At 36.7% G+C, this 27,519-nt stretch overlaps 1 protein-coding gene and 1 long non-coding RNA gene across 4 annotated transcripts in view; one reads left to right on the forward strand and one right to left on the reverse strand.

Annotated features, from left to right (window-relative positions):
- Positions 1 to 232: 232 nt before the first annotated feature.
- LOC137241041 (uncharacterized) lies at positions 233 to 11,969 on the forward strand. Its single transcript, XR_010949890.1, has 5 exons — positions 233 to 2,404; positions 2,469 to 2,677; positions 7,952 to 8,346; positions 8,407 to 8,599; positions 8,656 to 11,969. It is a non-coding gene; the product is annotated as an uncharacterized lncRNA (long non-coding RNA).
- Positions 11,852 to 27,519, reverse strand: part of LOC137241040 (putative nuclease HARBI1) — a 103,941-nt gene continuing 88,273 nt past the window's right edge. For 2 of the 3 annotated variants that reach the window (XM_067768197.1, XM_067768196.1), the window contains exons 2-6: positions 13,167 to 13,332; positions 12,793 to 13,112; positions 12,628 to 12,731; positions 12,423 to 12,570; positions 11,852 to 12,360 (exon numbers count right to left, since the gene is read on the reverse strand). In XM_067768197.1, the coding sequence (XP_067624298.1) occupies positions 12,287 to 12,360; positions 12,423 to 12,570; positions 12,628 to 12,731; positions 12,793 to 13,112; positions 13,167 to 13,324 (804 nt within the window). In that variant the 5' untranslated portion in view covers positions 13,325 to 13,332 and the 3' untranslated portion in view covers positions 11,852 to 12,286. Of the gene's footprint in view, positions 12,361 to 12,422; positions 12,571 to 12,627; positions 12,732 to 12,792; positions 13,113 to 13,166; positions 13,333 to 16,914; positions 17,511 to 27,519 lie in introns of those variants that run through there. The other variant, XM_067768198.1, reaches the window with a different exon arrangement.

Consider the following 27,519-nt stretch of genomic DNA (forward strand, 5'->3'; position numbering starts at 1 on the left):
CACCTCTAATATAACTCGCCCCTCCTTAAAATTCGAGTCCCATCGAATAATTTATATTTATACGTGAAAATTTAAACGCGAAGTTTAACAAAAAATAAAACAAATTTTAAAATAATTAAATATATTTTAAATCCATATTTTCAATTTGAACGTGTGTAACATTCAAATAAGAATAACAACTATCAAATTTAAAACCTTTTTTTTTCCCCTCGCGAAGGGCAGACATCTTGCCGCGATGCGAGGGCTTAGTCGCTAACCACGGGACTATGCCACCCAGTAGGATGCAGGTTCATATGGATCTCCATGACTGCGGTGGCCTAGTCCTAGGGTGAGCGATAACCAAGATCTGCCCCCTCCCAATCCAGGGTGTTATGCGGCACCGTGCCCATTGGATGGTTTGCAGCCGGGAGGTTAATCTGGCTGTATTTGTATGGAGCCTCTCTGACACCGGGCCGCCTCAGAGAGTAGAAATGGTCTTACCGCGGTAAGGGGCTCTGCCGCGGTGGACGACACTTTTCCCCCTTTCAATAAGTTGACCCTAAGCTGGCCTCGTCTAGCAAGGGGTCGTACGAACAAGATGAATAAAAAAACAAGAAAAAAGATACTTCGTCCTCCTCCACAGGGAGAAGGATAACAGCATTGGTATCCATACGCCCTAGTGAACTAGGGAGGGCTATCAACTCTACCAATGCTAAAGGGAAGAGCGACTTGGTGGGGGTCGGCACTGTATGGCGGCGAAGGGAGTTGCGCTGGCAACGGCGAACCCTGACGCGCCTGCTGTTGCCGGACACCGACCAAGCGCCGGAACGGCAACCATTTTTCCCACGGCTGTGGCAGGGGTCTCTGGACATGGCCACTCCGAGCCAAGGGAAAACGGGGCCGCAACAGCTACTTTAATCGGGGGAGCGACTGCGTTGGAAACGACAGGTCGGCTCCCCATGGACGACAAGAGGGCAACCTCAGTCAGCACAGTCCTAGGTGATCGGACGGGGGCAAGCACCAGTATGGCGGCGAAGGTAGTTGCGCTGGCAACGGCGAACACTGACGCGCCTGCTGATGCTGGGCGCCCGTCTGACGCCGGTACGGCGACTGTTCTCCCCACGGCTGTGACAGGGGTCCCACGATCTGGTCACACTCAGCCAAAGGAAAAAGGAGCTATAAAGAAGACGTCATCCGGGGGTACGACCGCGAGGGCAACTACGGGTCGGACCCCTTCTCAAGAAGAGTCCCACAAGGGATCGTTCCACAGGAACAAGAGAAGGGCTGCAAAAGTCCTGTCAAGGTATGAGGGCGTTCCGCTGGAAACGCTGTCAGAGAACGCCAGGAATTCGGTGGAAAGGGCTCGAGCTCTACTGCCAACAAGCGCAACCCCATATAAGCGTTAAAGGTCCGATGAGGATATTAAACTACCGCCGAAAAGGCACCAGAATCACCCCGCGGTGGCCAAACCCAGCTTTGCCGAGGCAGCCAAGGGCCGGATCCTTATAGGAAACCTGGACCGAGGGAATGACCGTGGTGCAATCCCTAAAGACCAGTGGCCGTACGTCCGGAATGAAATCGGTAACGCCGTTCTCGACGTGCTGATGGAGTCTCCGGGTAGTTCGCCGCGAGGTTCTGATGCAGGATGGTACCAGGGCCAAATCAAGGTACTCGCTTGGGAGGACGCAAGGTCTGTTGCGCTGTACAAGGCAGCAGCCGCAAAGCTGGGACAAGTATATCCCGGGGAGATTATCAAGGTCGTCGACTGGAAGGATATTCCGGCTCGGCCATGGGTCAGGGCATGGGTTCCAGCGGTTCCAGCAGAACCTGAGAGAATTCTCAGGATGCTGCAACTGATGAACCCGGCTCTCCCAACGCAGGACTGGAGTGTCAGCCAAGTAGAGGACGGTGTAGGACCTAGGAGACAGGTCGTGTTAGCCCTGAATAAGGATGGTCTCGAGCCCCTTAGACGGAGCAAAGGAAGAGTGTTTTACGGCCCCGGCGAGGTCGTAATTCACGTATACCGTGGGGAGACACAGCGCGCATCCCTTTCGAGTGCCTCTTTGGACACGGACATTGAGGCACCCGAAGTGGGAGCGGAAATCAACGACGCCGAAAGCCTGATTTTCGCCACGTCAAACTGCGCAGGGGCTCTGGGCAATTTGTCGATGGAGGATGCTCTGCTGGATAGCGACGGAGAGGATCCCAACATCACGCTGATGGAGGCAGGGGAGTCTGAGCAAGCTCATGCTGAGGTTGCTCCAGATAAACCTGCACAAAAGTAAGGCAGCCTCGGCTGCTCTCATCAGTCGCCTTTCTAAAGGCGACGTCGGAGTGGTCCTTATCCAAGAACCCTGGGTGAACAACTCAAGGATTTGCGGATTGGGGGCCATTGGGTTTAAGCTCATCCGAGCTGCAGATGAAGGTAAAGTGAGAACATGCATTTTAGTAAAGTCTGAGCTAAATATCTTTCTCTTACCTAAGTATAGCAATGGTGACGTTACAGCGGCCAGCTTGGAAAGCGGAGGCACCCAATTAACGCTAGCCTCCGTTTATATGCCGTACGACGCAGAGGAACCTCTTCCGCAAAAGACGGTAAAGGATCTGGTGGCCGACTCAAGCAAAGGCCATCTGCTAATCGGGACAGACGCAAACGCCCACCACGTGCAGTGGGGTTGTTCCGACATAAACACTCGTGGTGAGTCACTTTTTGAGTACCTTTTAACAACTAATCTTGTAGTTTGCAATGTAGGTAATGAACCAACTTTTATTACTAAAAACCGTAGAGAGGTTATTGACCTCACTATTTGTAGCGAAAGCGTTTATGGGTGGGTTAAAAAATGGCGTGTTCTTGAGGAAAATTCCTTTTCAGACCACCGGTATATTGAAGTAATGATAGAGTTCTTCGTCGATCAGCCCATTGCGAGACGTAACCGACGTAATACAAACTGGGAACTACATAATGAGCTGTTAGCAAGATAACTACCAGAACTGCCCCCACGCCCCTCATCAACGATGGAGCTAGAGGGTCTGGTAGAAACCTTCACATCGGCATTTTCTAATGCCTTAGAACAGGCCTGTCCATTGCCAAAACCACGCGGTAAGCGTAAACCTCACTGGTGGTCCCATCTGGACCTACTTCGTAAATCCTGTAGAGAACAGTTTAACAAAGCCAAATTCTTTGATAACGGGTCACAATGGCTAGAATACAAGGACAAACTAAGGACCTACAAAAAAGTCCTGAGACAAGCGAAGAGAACTTCATGGAGAAATTTCTGCACTGGAGTCGAAAGTGTCGTTGACACATCCAGGCTACGGTGCGTGCTTTCTAAGACGCAAACAGCTATTAGCTTTCTGCGGAGACCGAATGGTACCTAGACCAGCACAGAAGGGGAAACTCTAGAGCTGCCCCTGGACACACATTTCCCGGGAAATATGACCAACGCACCGGAAGTATCTGCAGCAAACCAAGCTGTGAATATACCCATCACTGAGGAGAGGGTGAGATGGGCAGTCAAAAGTTTTAAACCTTTTAAGGCTGCTGGACCAGACGGGATTGTACCCGCTCAACTTATCTACCTTTTGAAGTTATCAGCCAACTGGCTGCGGCACATATATACCGCTTGTTTGGCTATGAACTATATTCCGTGTGCATGGAGGAGCGCCACGGTCATATTCATTCCTAAGGCAGGCAAAGCCTCTCACTACGAGCCGAAGGACTACAGACCTATCAGTCTTTCATCCTTCGTACTCAAGACCCTAGAGAGAATAGTTAGCGATTTTCTCACTACAAGCATTGATAGGAATCTCATTTCGGGCTATCAACACGCGTACACCAAAGGTAAATCTGCGGAGACTGCGCTACACAGCCTAGTCTCTACTATAGAAACATCCTTGTTCGAAAAGGATTATTGTCTTGTGGCCTTCCTAGACATTGAAGGAGCATTCAACAATATAAGTCCAGACGCCGTTAACAATGCTTTAAGTGATCTGGACGTTAATAGACCCCTAGTGGGACTGATTGATCAACTGCTCAGGGGAAGGAAACTGCTTTCCTCACTGGGGAATGTTGATATAAGACGATTTGTCGCAAGGGGCACGCCCCAGGGTGGTGTCCTTTCCCCTTTACTATGGAACCTAACGGTAAACTCGCTATTAAGAGATACTAGTTGGGGGAGCGGGAAGGTAGTGGCATATGCTGATGACCTAGCGATTGTCTACAGAGGCAAGTTCCCTCAAACTTTATGCGACTTGATGCAGGTAGCATTGCGAGAGGTTTCCCTGGTGGCTTCCCGATGTGAACTCAGCGTCAACTCCGATAAAGTAGAGCTTGTCCTATATACCAAGCGATACAAAATACCTTCGTTGAAACTACCAGAACTAAATGGGGTGCGCCTAAGCCTGGCAGATAAAGCCAAATTTCTAGGCGTAGTTTTAGACAAAAAGCTGAAGTGGAAGGACAACGTTATTCAGCGACAAAAGAAAGCGTACATTGCATTATATACGTGTAAAAGGGCCATTGGCAAAAAATGGGGACTCACCCCCAACATATGCAGATGGATTTATACCGCGATTATCAGACCCATACTGCTGTATGGGGTAGTCGTATGGTGGCCAGCCTTGAGCAAGGCGTCAAACCTAAACTTGTTGGGTAAAGCCCACAGATCCAGCATGATAAGCATAAGCGGGGCTCTAAGAACAACGCCTTGCGAAGCTCTTCAGGTCATTCTTGACATCCTGCCATTGGATCAGCCCTGCGTCTAAGGGAGTTGTCGTGTTGGAACAACAAGACCACAGGACACTCAAGTATACTAAACAAATACAGTTTTCTCCCTCCTAGCACGGATCGCTGTGCGACCACAACAGTTGCGGAAACCAACTTTAAGATAAACATACCCAGCAGGGATGACTGGACGGAGTCGGATAAGTGCGTTGCTATGAGCAACAGCATTTCCATATACACGGACGGCTCCAAGCTAAACGGTAGAGTTGGAGTTGGAGTATACTCAAGGGACCTTGACCTCCAGCTCTCATTCAGACTACCCGACCACTGCATTGTATTCCAGGCAGAAGTTGCAGCCATAATGGAAGCCGCAGCTAGGATAGGGACATACAATGTCGGCAAAAAAATTTTTATCTTCAGCGACAGCCAAGCTGCCATAAAATCTTTGAGCTCCCACTCGTTCAACTCTTAACTAGCACTAAACTGTCTCCGATCTCTTCAAGAGATGGCTCAAGAGAACCGTGTACACCTCACATGGGTCCCTGGACATAGGGATATCGAGGGAAACTGCATTGCAGATGAACTCGCTAGGCAGGGTACAACCAAGCAGGTTCTTCCTGGACAAGAACGCTTAGGTATGCCCCTGTCCTCATGCAAGCTAATGCTAAAAGAGCACATCTACCGTCAAGCCGGCGAAAGATGGCTACAAATACCGGGGTGTCGGACATCGAAAGGAACCTGGCCTAAATGGGATCCTAAAAGATCCCGTCACGTGTACAACCTAAGAAGGGATACAATTTACATACTTGTGGGGGCACTAACGGGTCATTGCCTCATAGGTAGGCATGCAGAAAGGTTAGGAGTGCCTTATCGTCGTTGCTGTAGGAGTTGTAAAGAGGATGAGGAGGAGGAAACGGTGGTTCACCTCATTTGCAACTGCCCAGCACTAAGCGGAGCACGGCAGCGCTTTTTGGGAGCTCCATTTCTTGATAATCTGAGTCAGGTTGTGGAGCATGACGTCAAGGACCTGGTAGCTTTCATCAGGTCCTCAAAATGGTTCGAAGAGGAAAGGTAACGGTGTTTTTTGTGGTATCACAACGGGCCTAGTACTACTGGCCTAAGTGTACCCTCGGGCAGCCACCCCAACCTAACCTAACCTAACCCAAAACCTTTTTTCATTTTATTTTCAAGAAGTATTATAAAGTATAAATTTTATTATAACAATTGTTTTAATCATACATATAATTTGCCTTGTTTATTAAACCATTCTCAAATTATAATTATTTGGGTTGTATAGATTTTGAAGGTCTTCGAAATCTAGCAACATCAATTTTATTTTTATTATTGGAATAATACTTTTTAAACCTTTTTGCCGTTTTATGTCTAATAGTGTAGGATTTTTCATATAAAGATTCAGTTGATTAAATTCAATATTTTTATCTTCTCTTTTCCTATTAATTCTGTCTATTGTTTTTTCTTTGTATTTTCTATCCTTGTTTTTATTTCTTCAAAATTTAGTTCTTTCTTATTTATAAAATCAATGGGTTTTAACTTGGTGGTGCTATGAATGGTGTTATTATAAAAATGTATAGCTATAATTACTAACTCCTCCGAAACATCAATATTTTGACTATGTTTTATTATTTTTATATGTTCAAGTAGTGTTGAATGCATCCTTTCTATGTCTGAGTTTCCAGTGTGAGAATTCGGTGTAGTATAATGGGGTTCTATGTAATTTTCTCTACAAAAAAGTTTTATTAATGTATTATTGAATTCATTATCCATAACTAATTTATTTGGTTTTCCTAAAAATGCTATCCTTCCTTCAATTTTTTTTTAATTGTCACCATATTTTTATCATTAAGTTTATGTGGCGTCCCTAATTTCGTAAATTTATCAATTGATGTTAAAAAACAAGTTTTCTGAATTTGAAAAATATCTATATGCACTATTGAATTTGGTTTATCAGGTATTGTAGAATAATGAGTTTTTTTTTTAATGACTTCCGATCATACTTATTTTCATTACAAATATTACAATTATTGCAATATCTATTTATAAATTTAATTAGTTTAGGATTAAAGTAAATATATTTGAATTATTCATAATTTTCCTGAATTCCTCGATGGTGTCTTTTATATGAATATCGTCAATGATCGTCAATAAAGACTCTTCACATTCAATATCGTTTGCAATTTTCGTACATTTTATAAAATGCAGATCTTTGTTATTACAAAATAATTCAATTAATAACCTTTCAATTTCATCGTACATATTATCACCAATTTCGGAATATATTCCGACCTTTCCTTTTCTAAATTCCCTTCTAAATAAATCTTTTAAATAATGAGTATTATTAAAATAATTTTCTGAAACATATACTATTTTATATTTTTTAAAAAGCATCTCTTTTTCTTTATTTTTATTTTTAACTATTCTTATTTGCATTTTGTATTTATTGACAATTTTGTTAACTATAAAAAATTTTGCGTTTAAATTTTCTATCGAGTTTTGAATTAAATTCGAAGTCAATTGGTTTAACTGAACTCTACTTAAAAAGTCTGCCACCATATTCTCCTTTCCTTTAACATACTCTATATCAAAGTAAAATTCATCTAATAATATTTTCCATCTAATTATTTTAGAGTTAGGATCTTTTAATGAATAAATCCATTTCAAAGGTTGATGATCAGCTTGAACTAAAAACTTACGACCATAAAGATAAGGGCAGTAATATTTCATTGACCAGTAATTCCTTCTCTAATGTTGAGTAATTTTTTTCGTGCCCATTTAACGTCCTGCTCGCAAAGCATATAGGCTTTCCTTCCTGGCTTAAAACTGCCCCAATGGCTACATTACTTGCATCTGTTGTCAACACAAACTTTTTATTGAAATCCGGATAAATTAATAAGGGTGGATTAATTAAAATTTTCTTCAATTTTTCAAAAGCTTCTACATACGATTTTTCATTGATATCTATTTTGCTATTTTATTATGGGACTAGCTATAAGAGAATAATTTCGAATGAATTTCCGGTAATATTCGGTTAAACCTAAAAAAGATTTTATATCCTTCACGTTCTTTGGTATTTGCAAATTCTGTATTACACTGATTTTTTCTGGATTTGGCTTAATACCCTTATTCGTTATTATATGCCCAAGAAAATTAGTTTCTTTTGATAAAAATTTACACTTATTGATTTGAACTTTTAAATTATACTCATTTAATTTGTTAAATATTTTCTGTAAGCTTTCCAAATGTTCAGCTAAAGAAGTTGAAAAAACGAATATATCATCCATATATATGTGGGAGTGAAGCGACGAAGAGAGACAATAGAGAGAGATGAACGTTTCAAAAAGCAGGGCCCGAATCGCTACATACGTGATCGTATAACTCGTCACGTAAAAACTTGTTTTTCGGATTATGACATACGTGATCGTACGATCCGCCACGTAAAATGCCACTTTTTTGGATTACTACATACGTGAACGTACTTTGTGGATCGTAAATCGGTATCGCGACAACCGTGAACGAGAGACAATTGCACTCGATCGTTCGTATTGTTATTCGATTACAAACCGGCAACCATAAACGAGTACAAATATATAAATATACAAAAATTTGATACAAATATAAGAGAAAATGTAATTTATTTCTCAAAATATGTGTTTATATTATTGTTGAACTATATTTTATTATTTAAGGACGAATTTTAACAAGCTAAACCCAAACCAAGAGTGCATGGCGCAGTTTATGGCGGAACACCCGAAATTGGCGAAAAATAAATTTCCCAATTCCGCACAAGGTAGAGCAACGTCCAACAGACTGTGGGAGGAGCTTTCCAAGCGTTTAAATGCTGACGGGCCACCAGTCAAAGACGCCAAAATGTGGAGGAAGGTATATATATATATATATAAAGTGCAACCAAGATACTTACAAATGTTTGCTCGTAGGTTTTCGCGGATCAAAAATATCAGGCGAAGAAGAAGCTTTCCCACAACAAATTGTCCAAAAGACAAACTGGAGGAGGTCTTTATAATGAAATTCCCATCAGTGCAACTGAGGAATTGATTATAGAGGCAGCCGGACTTGAGGTCGCAGTGGACAGGAATAGTACCGTTCGCAAGTGCAAGAAAGGATGCTGACCATTAAGGAGGAGAAGCATCAACTGCATCAAGAATGACTTGCACTTGATTTACAAATCAAAAATTTAGAATTAGAGTCTCTAGGAATAAGTGTAAATAGAAAAAGAAGAAATTAAAATTTTAAGTTAGCTTTAACACGTTTGTATTTAAATTTTTATACTCAGTTGAGCAGAGCTCACAGAGTATATTAAGTTTGATTGGATAACGGTTGGTTGTACAGGTATAAAGGAATCGAGATAGATATAGACTTCTATATATCAAAATCATCAGGATCGAAAAAAATTTGATTGAGCCATCTCCGTCCGTCCGTCCGTCCGTCCGTTAACACGATAACTTGAGTAAATTTTGAGGTATCTTGATGAAATTTGGTACGTAGGTTCCTGAGCACTCATCTCAGATCGCTATTTAAAATGAACGATATCGGACTATAACCACGCCCACTTTTTCGATATCGAAAATTTCGAAAAACCGAAAAAGTGCGATAATTCATTACCAAAGACAGATAAAGCGATGAAACATGGTAGATGAGTTGAACTTATGACGAAGAATAGAAAATTAGTAAAATTTTGGACAATGGGCGTGGCACCGCCCACTTTTAAAAGAAGGTAATTTAAAATTTTTGCAAGCTGTAATTTGGCAGTCGTTGAAGACATCATGATGAAATTTGGCAGGAACGTTACTCCTATTACTATATGTACGCTTAATAAAAATTAGGATCCAGAAGGACCACGCCCACTTTTAAAAATTTTTTTTTTTTAAAAGTAAAATTTTAACAAATAATTTAATATCTTTACAGTATATGAGTAAATTATATCAACATTCAACTCTAGTAATGATATGGTGCAACAAACAAAAAATTTAATATCTTTACAGTATATGAGTAAATTATATCAACATTCAACTCTAGTAATGATATGGTGCAACAAAATACAAAAAATAAAGAAAATTTCAAAATTTCCACCCTTTTTCATTTAATTTGTCTAGGATACTTTTAGTGCCATAAGTTGAACAAAAATTTCCCAATCCTTTTGAAATTTGGTAGGGGAATAGATTTTATGACGATAACTGTTTTCTGTGAAAATGGGCGAAATCGGTTGAAGCCACGCCCAGTTTTTATACATAGTCGTCCGTCTGTCCTTCCGCATGGCCGTTAACACGATAACTTGAGCAAAAATTGGCATACCTTTACTGAACTTAGTTCACGTACTTATCTGAGCTCACTTTATCTTGGTATAAAAAATGAACGAAATCCGACTATGACCACGCCCACTTTTTCGATATCGAAAATTACGAAAAATGAAAAAAATGCCATAATTATATACCAAATACGAAAAAAGGAATGAAACATGGTAATTGGATTGGTTTATTGACGCGAAATATAACTTTAGAAAAAACTTTGTATAATGGTTGTGACACCTACCATATTAAGTAGAAGAAAATGAAAAAGTTCTGCAGGGCGAAATAAAACACCCTTAAAATCTTGGCAGGTATTACATATATAAATAAATTAGCGGTATCTAACAGATGATGTTCTGGGTCACCCTGGTCCACATTTTGGTCGATATCTGGAAAACGACTTCACATATACAACTACCACCACTCCCTTTTAAAACTCTCATTAATACCTTTAATTTGATACCAATATCGTACAAACACATTCTAGAGTCATCCCTGGTCCACCTTTATGGCGATATCTCGAAACGACGTCCGCCTATGGAACTAAGGATCACTCCCTTTTAAAATACTCATTAGCACCTTTTTTTTGATACCCATATTGTACAAACAAATTCTAGGTCACCCCTGATCCACCTTTATGGAGATATCTCGAAACGGCGTCCACCTATGGAACTAAGGATTGCTCCCTTTTAAAATGCTCATTAACACCTTTCATTTGATACCCATATCGTACAAACACATTCTAGAGTCACCCCTGGTCCACCTTTATGGCGATATCTCGAACGGCGTCCACCTATAGAAATAATCGCCACGCCCTTTTAAAATACTCATTAACACCTTTCATTTGATACCCATATCGTACAAACAAAGTCTAGAGTCACCCCTGGTCCACCTTTATGGCGATATCTCGAACGGCGTCCACCTATAGAAATAATCGCCACGCCCTTTTAAAATACTCATTAACACCTTTCATTTGATACCCATATCGTACAAACAAAGTCTAGAGTCACCCCTGGTCCACCTTTATGGCGATATTTCGAAACGGCGTCCACCTATAGAACTAAGGCCCACTCCCTTTTAAAATACTCATTGACACCTTTCGTTTGATACCCATATTGTACAAACGTATTCTAGAGTCACCCCTGGTCCACCCTTATGGCGATATCTCGAAAAGGCGACCACCTATGCAACTACCACGTCTCCCTTTTAAACCCCTCATTAATACCTTTAATTTGATACCCATATCGTACAAACACGGCGTCCACCAATAGAACTGAGGCCCACTCCCTTTTAAAATACTCATTAACACCTTTCATTTGATACCCATAATGTACAAACACATTATAGAGTCACCCCTGGTCCACCTTTAAGGCGATATCTCGAAAAGGCGACCACCTATACAACTACCACCACTCCCTTTTAAAACCCTCATTAATACCTTTAATTTGATACCCATATCGTACAAACAAATTCTAGAGTCAACCCTGATCCACCTTTATGGCGATAACCCTAAATGGCGTCCACCTATAGAACTATGGCCCACTCCCTCATAAAATACTCTTTAATGCCTTTCATTTGATACACATGTCATACAAACACATTCCAGGCTTTCCCTCGGTTCATTTTCATGGTTATTTTCCCTTATGTTGTCACCATAGCTCTCAACTGAGTATGTAATGTTCGGTTACACCCGAACTTAACCTTCCTTACTTGTTTTTATTTTTTTTTTTGATTTTAAGCAATTAAACGAATAGTCATTTCATTTATTTTATTTCTAATTTTAACATGCATACCTAGCACTTAGTAAAAACAAAGTTTATAGCTGAATTTTTTTAATTTTTGTGATTTTAGCACTTAAACGAATAGTCATTTCATTTATTTTATCTCTAATTTTAACATACATACTTAGCACTTAGTAAAAACAATTAAATTAATTTATTTGCTTTTACAAATGTTTTTTCTTAATATTTACGTGGAATTAATTAGAGAGTGTTTTATTTGGTCTCTTATTGTTTGACCAATTGTGGTAAGATGGTTGGCTTCGCCTGGGTCAACATCGCTGATTTGGTCTGATTCATATCTTCGTATGTTATAATCAATTTTGAACTGTATGCAGATATTATGTAAAGCTGCACACACATTGGCAAATTGTGCCACTTTTGTAGGATGGTATCTACCCCTATTGCCATACCCTAAAATTCTCCAACGTCCTTTAAAAATACCAATGGTACGTTCGATGATACATCTTGCTTTTGAGTGTACATCATTCACTGGAGCCATCGGCGGGAATTCGGTAAGGCGTTATGTGCCACGGCTCTAGTGGATAGCCAGAATCACCTGTTAAAATGAAAATTGTCATTACAATAGTAATATTAACCACAAAGCATACACTGTCGTACCTAAAAGCCACGCATTGCTCCGCCTATTAATTTCAAACCTCTCTTGCAATACTCGTCGTTGATCTGAATGCCTCCAAACGAAGGAATCATGAGCCGCACCACCGTACTGACAGTTGATTGCCAAAATTTTATAGGTGTGATCGCACATCTGCCAAAATATTTATATAGTTAGTACAAAGAATAAAGAAAATGAGCAACAACTCACTATAAAGGCGTTGATACTATGGTATCCTTTCCTATTAAAGTACATATGCTCATCCACAGATGGTCTTTGCAAGCCGATGTGTGTGCCATCAATGCAACCGATGACTGTAAAAGTAGATATTCAATTCAAAACTTATTTAATAAATGTAATTGAACGTTTGCCTACCTCCAGGTATTTTGTATTTATCCATAAACCATTGCTTGCATTCCGAAGTTTCGTTTAAATGAGATTGTATATTTTGTGGACGCAACTTGTTCTCCATTTCGAGAATAACGTGGGATGTTATCTTTGACACAGTGCTCTGGAACTTTCCAACCAAATAATCACTGCCGACACAATGCTGATACCCGCCGCTTCCTAGAAGAGAAAGTGTGGCAGCTAGTTGTAGAACTGAAGGAACCGCTTTTGCATCCGACTTCTTCAAATTTAAGGCATGAAGTACAAACTGGAAAGCCTCTTTAGATAATCCAAATCGTTTCAAGAATCTGCAGAACACACATTTTTGTATACCTGTAAAACTTTATTTGCCACATACTTACGCAGTTTGTGGTATAGCTAAAGGATCACTTTTATCTCTAAATAGCCTCCGTGCTACTGTTTCATCTTCCTCACTATCGCTTGAACTTATATAGAAAAGTAAGTGCACATCCATTTTGAAATTTCGTTTGTTTATTAAAATTTTTAAATATTTTGACATTTCCACATCTATTGTGACATAAAAATAAAATCCACAGTGATGTGGACCTTAAAATCTATTGTGAACTAAGAATGAATTACGATACGATAGCTTTCGTATGTGGTAATGCCAATCGACCCATACGTCTGACGTATCACGTAATTGTCTTTCGTATAGTTTTCGATCCGTGATCGTATGTCGCGATTCGGGCCCAGAATACGTTGAGAAAAATTTAAATGAACCCGATCTAGTAACCATTTGCAATATGATGGAAACTGAGTACGATGTGGCTGATGTAAAGCTTCAAATATTTAAGAACCTACGACGAAATCATTTGTTCTCTGAGCGAGTTAACGACGAAGATGATGAGAATGAAGATACAAACGGTGTAAACGACGATGGCGACAAAGAGAATGATAACGATGTTGAAAGCAATAACGAAGGGAGTATAAATCGTGGTGAAGAAACAAATTACTTCAGTTTTCCTACACAAACAGCAAACGACGAAATAAGGCAGGTAAACAAAACATGCGATAATACAAACGACGTAGGTATAAGCAGTAACGCTACATATCAAAAACCAAAATTCGCAATGACATTGCGCGACGTAGAGGATTCAATAAGAATATTTGACGGTTCTAATAAGATTCCAATTGAAATGTGGACACAAGAATTTGAAGAGGAAGCAACAATAATGCAGTGGGACAATTTGCAAATTTTAGTTTTTGCGAAAAAATCATTACGCGGAGTAGCAAAGTTGTTTGTAATGAGCGAAAGAGGCCTAAATTCGTGGAACGTATTAAAAGATGCATTAATAAATGAATTCAAAACAACAACGAATAGTGCTATTATACACAAGCGACTGTGCGAACGTAAAATTAAAGAAAGCGAAAGTGTCCAAGAATATTTCTATTTTATGAAAGAAATGGCTTCTCAAGCAAAAATTGAAAGTGATGCTTTGATACAGTATGTTATAGACGGAATTGCTGATATGAATGCAAACAAAGCAATTTTGTATGGTGCTAAAAATTTAAGTGACTTTAAAGAAAAATTGAAGTTCTACGAATATATGCGGCAACGCAACACGAATAAAGACGGCAAAGCAATAGTGAAAAACAATACACAAAAGAATGAAAAGAGGTTCTTTGGAAAATTAAATGGCCAAAGTAAATCGCAAAAACATCGCTGAAGTAGCAACATCGTAATTTTTAAAAATGTTCGCGTTATACATATTACATGTTCGATTAGGGTCCTATCAGGCAAGTGCAACCGTAGTCAAACCTACGTGTAAGATGTGCAAAGGTCCTGCACATCGAATTGCAAAGTGCGAAAAGTTCTTACGTTTAACGCCTACTAAACGGTTTGAACAAATCAAGAGCAGCCGTGGGTGTATAAACTGCCTTTCTGCTGGCCATTCGGTAACAAAGTGCACCAGTCAAGTGAACTGTGCCACATGTCATTTAAGACACAATACGCTTCTTGAGTAATATGTGTTGTGTTGTAAAGAAAATGTGCAGTGTGTAATTTAAAATTTTTATTAATTATATAGAATTTCTTTTATTAAAACTGTAATTATGTGTAAAATTAAAATTTTAAATTTAGTAGCGTATGATTCAATGGAGCTACAAGATGGTACATATAATAGCTTTCGGGCAAAATCATTATTAAAATCTGCAAACGGGCAAAAATCCGGAATAATTAAAATCAAATAAATAAAAAAATATTATCAACTTTAATTTAAAAATTAGTATCATATTCGTATGATACAATGGAGCTAAAAGATGAGAAGTACACAATATGTACTTGATATAACCGAACTACAAAAATGTCTGTATCACAGTTAGCTAACAGAGCTAAAAAACTGTAAAATGAAAATTAATTGCGTAATTAGTTCAACCCAACATTTACTACAAAATTTAGTACCAATTCATTAAACATGTTATAAAAGTTAATAATCGTATGAATAAAACAATTTATCACTTATGGCACCAGCTGGAATATTTAACAAATTAGCATGACACATGAGTAGCCACAAATAGGAGCTGAAATATAAATGGATACATACACATGCATATTCACATGGTCAAACCTAAAGAAAAAGTTTTTGGTTATGTTAAAATACATATAAGTTGGCATATATACATAATTTTATCTCTGCAATTAAAACTTCACAATTAAACATATTTCTACAATTGGAGTTACAATCAAAACTGTAAAATGAAAATTAATTGCATAATTAGTTCTACCCAACATTTAATACAAATACATGAAAAATTGTATAAAAACTAATAATTACATGAGGAAAACAAATCATCACATATGGTACCAGCTGGAATTTTTTAAAAATCTACACAACTTATGAGTAACCACAAATATGAGCTGTAATCTAAGTGCAAGTAACGGAACATGTAAAGGGGTAGAGATTACCTCATATATATTTTACAAAAATACATATAACACTACTGAGGACAAATAACGGGATGGAAAACATCTTCATATCAATTAAAAAAATTAATAATCTACATAGAGAAAAAAAGTCACCACTGAGAATTACCCAAAAAGCTGAATTAGCTAACAATTCAACATGACACATGATGACTATATTAATATTTCTATTACAATGGGAGGATGTCTGAGGCCAATGGCTTGGGCATGATGGGGTACCACTTGCTGGATGGGAGTGATATTATAATACCGACATAAAAAAATAATTCATGAAGAATAGGCAACAAGCCATATATTTAACAATTACAAGGAAAAAATTTGTGCTACGGGTTTTTACTTTGCGACATATGTTAGCTGCTTATGCACGTCTAAATGTTGCAAGTATATTACCCTTATACGTTTGTTAACCTGGCGATTTAAGAGGCAATTTAAAGGTCCTCTTGCCATTTATTGGAATTGAAAGATTCAATTCCCAAAACGGAAAAAAAAGAATGAAAAGAGAGAAATTAAATGTTACAATTGCGGGGAGAAAGGGAATTTATCAAACAGCTGCAAAAATCCAGCAAATTGCATGGAAATGAAGAAAGAAAAAGTGAATGCGAATACCCGTCAAATTGTAGTAAAACGTGATCTTACTAATAAAAGCGTAAGAATCGGTGACAAAAATTATGTCGCGTTGTTCGATACAGGAAGCAAATTTAATATCGTAACTGAAACTGTGTATAAAAACTTAAATAAGCCGAAATTAAGTGCGTGTAATATAACTTTAATTGGCTTTGGTGAAAATGCGAAACAAAACAAAATACGGCCTGAAGGGTGTTTTGAACATGATATACAAATAGACGGTCAAACTTTCAATCTAACTTTCTACGTAGTTTCGTGCAAGTGTATGGATATTGAAGTGGTTCTCGGCGAAGAGTTATGCTTAAAAGCGGAAATAGTAATAAATCGCGACGGCTTGCAAATTAATAAGACTAATACGGACAGTGAGGGTTATGAAAAAATAGCTTTAATGAAAATTGACGTGGTAATAAACGAATGTGAACTTGACATTGATGTTAGTGCGAGTGCGGTAGCAAAGCAAAAAGTGCGCGAGTTGATCACGAATTATAAACCTTTGAAAACACTAAAAACAAACGTAATTTTTTCTAGACCACGTCGCTTACCATTTTCACAAGTGGCTATCGTTGATGCCCAAATTGACGAATGGCTTAAGAACAAAGTTATTGAACCGTCGAATTCCGACTTCACCAGTCCAGTTGTTTTGGTAAAGAAAAAGGACGAATAACACAGGCTATGTATTGATTTTCGCCGAATCAATAAGGTAATTATTAAAGACCATTTTCCACTTCCCCTCATAGATGGTCAACTAGATAGATTGCAAGACGCCAAGATTTTCAGCACTATAGATTTAAAAAATGGATTTTTCCACGTACCTGTGGCAGAATCCAGCCGTAAGTATACTTTTTTCATAACTCAAAATGGGCAGTACCAATTTTGTAAAGTGCCATTTGGACTGTCTAATTCACCTGGTGTTTTTCAGAGGCACATAAATGGAATTTTTCGGGATTTAACACGTAAGGGTATTGCATTACCGTATATCGACGATGTAATTATTCCGGCAAAAGACGAGAAGCAGGCATTCGAAAATCTTGAGTTAGTAGTTAACACTTGCCGAGACTATGGATTAAATTAAAATATTAAAAAATGTCAATTCCTGAAAAGAAAAGTTACGTTTCTTGATTACATTATTGAAAACCAAAAGCTGCGCGCATCGCCAGAAATAATAGAAACAGTACTCAATTATAGTATACCGCAGACACCGAAGCAGCTTCTCAGTTTTCTAGGGTTAGCAGGGTATTTTAGAAAATTTATACCCAATTTTTCCATTATTGTTAAACCTCCAACCGACATGACTAAGCAGAATTATTCATTTGAAATGGGGTATCAACAAGAACAAGCCTTTAATATGATAAAAAAGGTGTTGGTCAAAAATCCTGTCCTAGGCATTTATAATCAAAAATATGAAACTGAACTACATACTGACGCTTCGATAGATGGGTTTGGGGCTGTCTTATTGCAAAAATTTCCCGACGACGGTCAACTTCACCCAATATATTTCATGAGCAAAAAGACAACGGAAGCTCAAAGAAAATTCACAAGCTACGAACTTAAAATACTTGCCGTGGTGGAGGCATTAACAAAATTCAGAGTGTACCTATTAGGCATCAAATTCAAATTAGTTACGGACTGTAACGCTTTCACAAAAACATTAGACAAAAAGAATATATACACGCGTATAGCCAGATGGATTCTACTTTTACAATAGTTCAATTATGTTGTGGAGCATAGAAGTTGAGCTCGTATGAAGCACGTTGACGCACTCAGTCGGTATGCAGTTATGATGATTCGCGACAACGACCTTACAATTAAAATAAGCCAAGCAAAACTTCTCGATGAAAAATTAAAAGCAGTTCGAGAAATACTCAATAATAATAGAGATCACTACAATGATTATTTTTTAAAATCCGACGTTTTGTACAAAATTTATAATGACAACGAATTAATAGTAGTTCCGGATTGTATGCAAAACCAAATTATTAGCCAAGCTCACGATAGAGATCATTTTTCCGTTAAAAAAACAAAAGAATTAATTTTCCAAAATTATTTTGTACCCAACATCGACGAAAAAATTAAAAAGCACATTGCTTGTTGCGTGCCTTGTATACTTTGCAATCGCAAGCAGGGCAAACAAGACGGTCTGTTATATCCATTACAGAAGGGAGAGATTGCATACATTGCATATCGACATTTTGGGTCCTTTAGAGTCCACAAACAAAAACTATAAGCATATTTTAGCGATTGTGGACTCATTTACTAAGTTTTGCTGGTTGTACCCCACTAAGTCGACAACGACGTCAGAAGTTATAACGAAGTTGAGGAGTCAGAGTATGATTTTTGGAAATCCATCAACTATTATTTCCAATAGAGGTGCTGCTTTTTCTTCAAACGTTCTTCAAACGTATTGTGATAGTGAAAATATAAAGCTACACAAAATAACGACGTGCTTGCCAAGAGTTAATGGGCAAGTAGAGAGGCTGAACGCCATCATAGTGTCAGTCTTATCTAAGCTTAGCATTAACGATCCTACGAAATGGTATAAATATGTGGACAAAGTCCAGAAATCAATAAATTCAACATTTTCAAGAAGCATAAATACGACACCTTTTGAACTTTTAATCGGCATTAAGATGCGAACTAAAGATGATCACCAAACACTCGACCTCATTCAGCAAGAAACTAATGCACAATTTAACAACAAACGGTGTGAACAACGTAAACAAGCTAAGTTACAAATCCTGAAAATTCAGCGAGAGAACAAACAAACATATGATCGCAAACGTAAACCAGCACAACAGTATAAAGTCGGTGATATGGTGGCAATAAACCGTACTCAATTCGGTAGTGGCCTAAAGCTGAAGCCAAAATTTCTTGGTCCCTACCGAATAACGAAAATCAAAGGCAACAACTCATACGATGTACAAAGGCTTTCCAACTCTGAAGGTCCTATTAATTCTACAACTACTGCTGAATATATAAAGCGATGGGCTAAAGATATCGACGCGACATTCGGGGCGAATGTATAACAGGATGGCCGAATGTGGGAGTGAAGCGACGAAGAGAGACAATAGAGAGAGATGAACGTTTCAAAAAGCAGAATTTAGTTAGTTGAAGACGAGCGCGCGTGACGACGAGACGACGTGTTAAAATCAATTTACATATTTCTGTATAACATAATTTATAAACTATGAATTTTTGGCGACCTTCTATCTTTAAATATGTATTTATAGCTGGATTTAGGTCCGTGTTTTATAATGGAAACATTAAAAACACCCTTTGATTATTTCTTTTAAATCGATATATTTCGATTGCTCAACGGCAATCATCTTCAGGATTGTAGCAACTAACAAAAATAATAAACATAACAATAAACAAATTTTGCATTTTACATATCACATAAATACCTACTTTTTTTAACACGTCTGCTTTGTTTGACGTGGAGTATGGTACTGTTTTTTAGTGAGCAGGTGTTTGTAGATATGTGCGCTGTGATCTACGTCGCTCTTATAGTTCAGTCGTGTGTTAGTCGGAATATTAATAATGTGTAACATTTCTAGTGTGAAGCCTTTGTTATAGTGTTGTTCTTGTTGCAGTATTTTAGTCTCATCAAAGTTTGATGTGTGGCCGCTGTCTGCACAGTGGGCCATGAGTGCTGTTTTTTGATTATTAACTTGATGGCAAAATTTTAAAATCAGACTTATGCTGTGAAATTCTCGTTTTGAGTTTGGACTTTGTAGTACCTATATATATATTATTGCACGTTTCATCGCTATTGCCTTTACATTGTATCTTGTAAACTACATTATTTTTTTCCATTATTGGTATTTTCGATTTTGTTTTGTTAAATATGTTTTTTAAAGTGTTCGTAGGTTTATGCGCAATTTTTGTAGTTTCTTTATCATAGCAGTCAGATTTTGCTAAACGTTCTGATAGCTGCGGTACATAAGCCACCGACTTGAAAATAATTGGTTTATCGGGAGTTTTTGGTCTATTTGAATTTTTGTTTTTTCTTAATAAAGTTTTTATGGGTTTTTTCGGAAAATCATTGTTTCTTAGTAATGTGAAAATTTCTTTTTTAACTTCTTTGTGGTATACTTCATCTGAGGTCTGCAACATTTTCCGTATACAGCCCTTTGCTGTATTCATAATCATTGTTTTCGGATGTTTTGAATTAAAGTTTATAATTCGTCCTGATGCTGTAGGCTTTTAATACCACTTTAGTTTTAATTGATTTCCTCGTCTGTTTATTATGGAGTCGAGGTATGGTAATTCCTCGTCGTTCTCTAGTTCTATACTAAATTTAATATTTTTGTCAAAAGTGTTTAGTGTGTCAAGTGTGTTTTGTATTTAATTTTCTTTTATTACCGCGAATAGGTCGTCGACGTATTTGGTAAGTATTCTTGGTTTATGTCGCAACTTCAGCATAGTATCATCTAATAATTTTTCCATAACTATATCCGCTATTATTGGGGATGCGGACCTAAAGCCAGCTATAAATACATATAATTTATAAACTTTGGGTATAATCAATTTTCTACAACTTTTAATCAAACTAAATATTAAAAACCCTAACCATTTAATAATAAAACAAAACTTTAGAGTTGTATTCACTTCTGGGGTAAAATACCGCGTAAGTAAAACCCTATATATATTATACAAATTTTATTAATATAATCTGATAAAACATAATTTAACATACGCTGAAAAGTTGCAGGTGCATTTTTGAGACCAGAGGGTATTCGAGTGAACTCGAAATGACCATTTGCTGTCGAAAAAGCTGTTTTTTCAATATCGTTTTCCTCTATAAAAACTTGACGAAAGCTTTTGCAAGGTCCAACGACGAAAAATATTGCGCTTTTCCCAGTTTATCGAACAAGGATTCTATATTTGGAATTGGATATCTATCATCCACTGTAATTTCACTTAACTTTTTAAAATCTATAACTAACCGCCATTTTTGTTTGATATTATTATCTGACTTCTTTTTGACAATCCACAAAGGAGAGTTGTATGGTGACATACTCGGACGTATTATATTTTGTTTTAGCATATCATTTACCTGCTCTTCTATTTCAAAAATCTGAGGATGCCGCTAATTTTTACAATATATTGCTTTTTCAGAAGTGGTTATTATATTATGTTTTACGCAGTTCGTTGTTGTTAGGTTTTGATCTTCAATATAAAAGGTTTTTTATTTTTATGTAAAAAATTTTCTAATAATTTCATTTCTTGTTTATTCAAATTATTTGGTATTAAATCTTTGAATTTTGTTATATCAAATTTTTCTAAATAATGGTTTTCTTCATAAACAATCTTAAATTCATAAGTAAACAATCTTATTTCATTGTTATTTACCGTAGGTGTATTTTTTTTGTTTAATCTATTATAGCTCCAATTGGCCGTAAAATATTCATTCCTATGATGCAATCAAAATCTTTATCAATAAAATTAGTAAGTTTAACAGACATAGTGCTATTATTTTCCTTGAATTCATTTGGTACACTCACTATTACCTCTTCTGTTACAATATTATTTCCTATTAAAGTATTTAATAAAATTGGTTTGGCTAATATTTTCCTTATTCCAATTTTAGAAAAGAAATCATAATCACCTAGAGTTGTAGCAGCACCACTATCAATTAAGCATTTTGTTTTTGTATTGTTAATTGTCAAAATCACTACGGGTAATGAAAGTTCTGAAGCTGTACACGAAAATTTTCCGTACTATTGTTAAAATCAACTTCCATTGGTTGTTGAAAATTATTACCATTTCTACCTTCAATTTGTGGATATGGCTTATAATTTCCAGAATTATGGCTGAAATCCTTCTGTTGCATATTTTTATAAGGGTAGAACTGATATTAATTAATTTTGTAATTTGCATTTGAGTTATTAATATAGCTTAATTTATTTTGCGTACTAAAATTTGCACTTCGAAAATTGTTAGGGTTTGATACTTTATTAGCATTGTTATTGGTATTATAATTAAAGCTATAAGTGGTTATTTGGCGACCTTTTACTTTGTAAATATCTTTTTTAGCTGGCTTGAGGTCCGGCGATGATAAATTAAAACGCAAGTTTTATTTATTTTCTTCCCAATATATTTCGATTACACACGGTAATCGTCTTCAGAGGAACCATAACAAACATACAAACACGGAAATTAATATAATATAATATAATATACATTAAGTAAACAACATTATAAACGATATTTTAAAGATAATACTTTAAACATTAATTAGGTACATACGTAGTTATCACGTCTTCTCTGCTTGACGTGGAGTTTATCACTGCTTATCGTTCGTTATTAAATGTCTACGTGTGGGAGCAGTTTTCGATGTCCGATTTGTAATTCATACGTATATTTGGCGGTGTATTTATAATGTGAAGCATTTCAAGTGTGAATCTCTTTCGGTAATTGTCTTGTTGTGCTAAGATCGTTGTTGCATCGAAGTTGGGAGAGTGATTATTCGTTGTACAGTGTGTCATTACTGTTGTTTTTTTGGTTATTATGGTTTCGGTATTTGTAGTCTGATTTATGCTGCGCTAGTCGGGTTTTTAATTTTCCTTTCGTTGTTCCTACATTAATGTTATCGGATGATTCGTTGGTTTTTCCATTACAAGGAATTTTGTATACAACGTTACTCTTACCAGTGTGTGCTATTTTTGATTTAGTTTTGTTAAAAATGTTTTTTAATGTTTTTATCGGCTTATGGGCTATTTTTACATCTTCGCTATTATAGCAATTCGACTTGGTTAAGCGTTCTGACAAGTTGGGTACATACACTACTGATTTGAATATTTTGGGTTTAACGTTTTTATCTTCAGTATTTTCCAATGTGCATTTTCTTAATAGGGTTTTTATGATTTTATCAGGAAAACTATAATTTTTTAAAAGTACTTTTATTTCTTCTTTAATTTCCGCGTGGTAAGTGTCGTCTGATTTTAACATTTTTCGTTTACAGCCCATTGCTGTATTGATTATCATTGTTTTTGGATGTTTAGAGTAAAAATTAATGATTCGTCCGGAAGATATTTGTTTTTTATACCACTTTAATTTCAATTCATTTTCATGTCGGATGACAATTGAGTTAAGGTAAGGTAATTTTCCGTCGTCCTCGAGTTCCGTTGTAAATTGTATGTTTCTATTGAAGGAATTTAGCGCATTGAGAGTGTTTTGTACTTCGTTTTCATTTATTATTGCAAATAGGTCGTCAACATATTTCGATATTAGCCTCGGTCTTCGTGATAATTTGTTTATTGTGTTGTCTAATAACTTTTCCATTACTATATCAGCAATCACTGGTGAAATTGGTGATCCCATAGGTAACCCTGTAAGCTGTGTGTATATTAAGTCTATGAATTTAAAATATCGGTTTTCTTCTATGCAAAATTTTAGTATTTCCATAAATAATTTAACTGGTATATTTGTATGTTTTTCTATCGTCTTCCATTTTTCTTTTATAATGTCAAGTGCCAGATGTGTTGGATATAAGTTTATATCGTCATAAATATATGTGTTATTAATGTTTCCTTTAAATTACTGTGTATTTTTAATATTGTAGTCCGACTTTGCCGGTAAGGTTTTTAAAATATTTGCAACATATTTGCATAGATTATGTGCTGGTGATCCGTTGGCCGAGCATATTGGTCTAAGTGGCATTCCTTCTTTATGCAATTTCGGTAGTCCATAAACCCTTGGTGGTAGAGCGGTTTTTGTAATCAGCTCGTATCTTTCAGTCTTTGAAATAACCTCTAATTGAAATAGTTTTTCCACTAGGCGCTCTGTAGTCTCGATGTGGGATCTTGTCTTTGAATTATATACATTGTCAAGTCGCTTAGTATGTCTTCCAATTTATTGTTGTAGTAATTTTATTATTGTGTTTGTATGTTTCTTATAGTTCCTCTGAAGACGATTACCGTGTGTAATCGAAATATATTGGGAAGAAAATAAATAAAACTTGTGTTTTAATTTATCATCGCCGGACCTCAAGCCAGCTAAAAAAGATATTTATAAAGCTATTACTTTTAGTTTGAAAATTATTACTTGGAAAACTATATGCATTTTTTTTATTCATTAGTTGTATACCTTTTAACAAATTATTTTCTAGACAAAAGGAGTAAGAAGCTTTTATAGATGTAATTTATTTTGAATTAATAATGTCTTTATACTAATAGGCGAAAAATTAATATAAATATCAAAAATTAGCCTCTCATTATTTTCTGGAGAATACGAAATATTAGGCTCTAAACTATACTTTATATTCATTAAACTTAAAATGTTACAGAGTTTATAATTTAATTCTTCAATATTCCTTGCTTATACGTTTAATGCATCACTTCTTAAATTGAAAAAACTTCGTTTTGCTCCAAATTCTTCTTTAAGTTTAATAAGGTTTCTACTGATCTTAACGCCTTACCTTGCAGTCTGTTACTTAAAATTGCTTTTACCGTATCTTGATAGTCTATTTGCGTCAATTGTAACACCGTTGCGGCATCTCTCAAATAATTGGTTAAGGTATATTAACTACTCCCATTGAAGGCTGGCAAGCTCCCGGCTTCACGCAAACTCTCTTCTAGTGTTAAAGCCATCTCAAATGATAATTGATGTATATGTTATAGTTTGAGTTGAACAACTGTCTTCAGCTTGTGGATTCAGCTGATGATAAACGTTATATGTAATGTTTTACTGTTAAACACCTTATTGAAAATTATAACTTTACTCAGTATCCTAATTGTTTTATCTTTTATTTTTCACGCGCCCAACGCCTTTATTTAATTGTCTGATCAACACCCTATATTGATTAGAAGTGTGATGACTAGTACCTAGGACCTACCTAATTATTTTCTATCTTTTAGTATTATTACTACTTAATGTAAGTATTGTTTTCAATAAAACCGTTTAACTTAAAATTTTTTTTAATTTATTTTTTTTTAATAAAGCGCTTTCTATCAATGTAGGTATTATGTGTTCCAAATATGAGCCAAATCAGACCACAAATACGATTTTTGTGAATATCTCGATCCTTGCGCCACCTAGCGGAGATTTTTTTCATAGGTCGCTTTCTATTCTTGTATGTATTATGTGTTCCAAATATGAGCCAAATCGCACCACAAATACGATTTTTTTGAATATCTCGTTCCTTGCGCCACCTAGTGGCGATTTTTTCTTTCTTCTATACACAGGATGAGCTTCAATTGTACATTTCATTTCAGATAAACTACGTTTCATTTCCTCTTACAATAAAACTTGATAAGTGAAATATCATTGATTCAAAACTATATTTTGCTAAACTATATTTTGCTAAATTTTGCTAAGATAGCTTATTATTCTAGTCTACGACCCTTTTAAAATTGTGTTAAAGCTAAATTGCCGTGGTCTTTAACCGATCCCGCCCATTTTTACTAGAAATTTTTCCTGCTATAAGGAAAATATGTGTACACAATTTCATTACGATATGTTAATTTTTCTTCGAGTTATGGCTCCCGAAACATAGAAAATTGCTCAGTCATAAAAGGGGCGGTGCTACGCCCATTTTTTAAAATTTGAAGTTTTTCCTATTTATTGTTATAAATCCACTTGGGAAATAAAATACCATTGATATAAAGCACTTTTTTTTGCAAATATATAGCTTATTTTATTCGTCCACGACTATTTTAAAAATCTTTTATATAAAAGTGAGCGTGGTCCTTAACCGATTTCGCTAATTTTTCTTCAAAGCATTCCTTATAGTAAAGGCAACCTCTCTGCCGAATTTTGTTACGATAGGTTTAACGATTTTTGATTTATGATTAATAATATTTGTAAAATTGATTTTATCAGTAGTGGGCCGTGCCACGCCCATTTAAAAAAAAATGTTTCTAATTTTTATCTAGAGTCTCAATATCAGGCCAGGCGTCAAATTTCAACATTCTGGTTATATTATTTACTAAATAATCAGGTTTTGTGTGTTTTCCAAAAGGTTTTATATATAAAAAGTGGGCGTGGTTATCATCCGATTTCGCTCATTTTCATTACCAATCTATTCTGGGTCCAGATAAGCTCGTGTACCAAATTTGGTGAAGATATCTCAATATTTAATCAAGTTATTGTGTTAACGGGCAGACGGACGGACGGACGGACAGGGCTAAATAAAATTTTTTTTCGACACTGATGATTTTGATATATGGAAGTCTATATCTATCTCGATTCCTTTATACCTGTACAACCAACCGTTATCCAATCAAAGTTAATATACTTTGTGTGTAAAGCACGCTGAGTATAAAAATTTATTTGTTTACATTAAGTGTAGCATAAATTCGCGAGTTAATCGAATGTTATTATTTTTAAATTATGTCCACTGCCGTAGCATCTCCCCTAATTACTGCATCGGAACTTCAGTAATCAGTGGCTTATGATAAAAGGAGCTGGGTAGCTATATATCAAATTTCAGGCAAATCAAACCATAAATAGAGTTCGTTGGAATATACTGGTCCCTGGTCCGCTTTCCGAAAAGAAAGTAAGTTCCCTATACCAAATTTCTAGCAAATCGCACTCTAACCTGCTTCACGTTGAATAGGTCGGCACCTGGTCCACTTCCCGGAATTAAAAGTTTCTCAAATATTATCTTTGTCAAAGTACCGAATTTCAAGATTAGGTTAGGTTAGGGGAAGCTCACTTGGACAACAGGAAGGTCCGTTGTGGTACCCCATATAGTAAAATAACGGTGACGTAGATTTAGCTACTAAGAGAATCGTTGGGTAGCAACGATAAAGTTCCTAATGATACCGATCTCAACATTGGATAAATCCTCGGGAGATTCAAGTTAGTCGCGACCGAAGTACTTTCGTCTATTTTTGGCAAAAGTTGGGCATTCAAGCATAAAGTGATGTAATGATTTCACCTCATCATCCACCTCATGAACAGCTGCAGCAGGATGGAGTTTCCAGCATATTGAGACGTACCGCATGGATACCCATGGGACAGTGTCCTGTCAAACCCCCTATGACCATTGATAGGTGAGCCTTAGTGAACCCAGTTATTTCGGCAGACCTCCTGCCATCCACTTTCGGCCAGAGAGATCTTGCTACCCTGCAAGAGGTGGTGTCCGCCCAAAGTTTGCTGAGCTGACTCGAGGCCCAACTATGGAGGAGCAAACCACAGGTGGC

This window comes from Eurosta solidaginis, chromosome 2, assembly GCF_040869045.1.
Source record: "Eurosta solidaginis isolate ZX-2024a chromosome 2, ASM4086904v1, whole genome shotgun sequence".
NCBI lineage: Eukaryota > Metazoa > Arthropoda > Insecta > Diptera > Tephritidae > Eurosta > Eurosta solidaginis.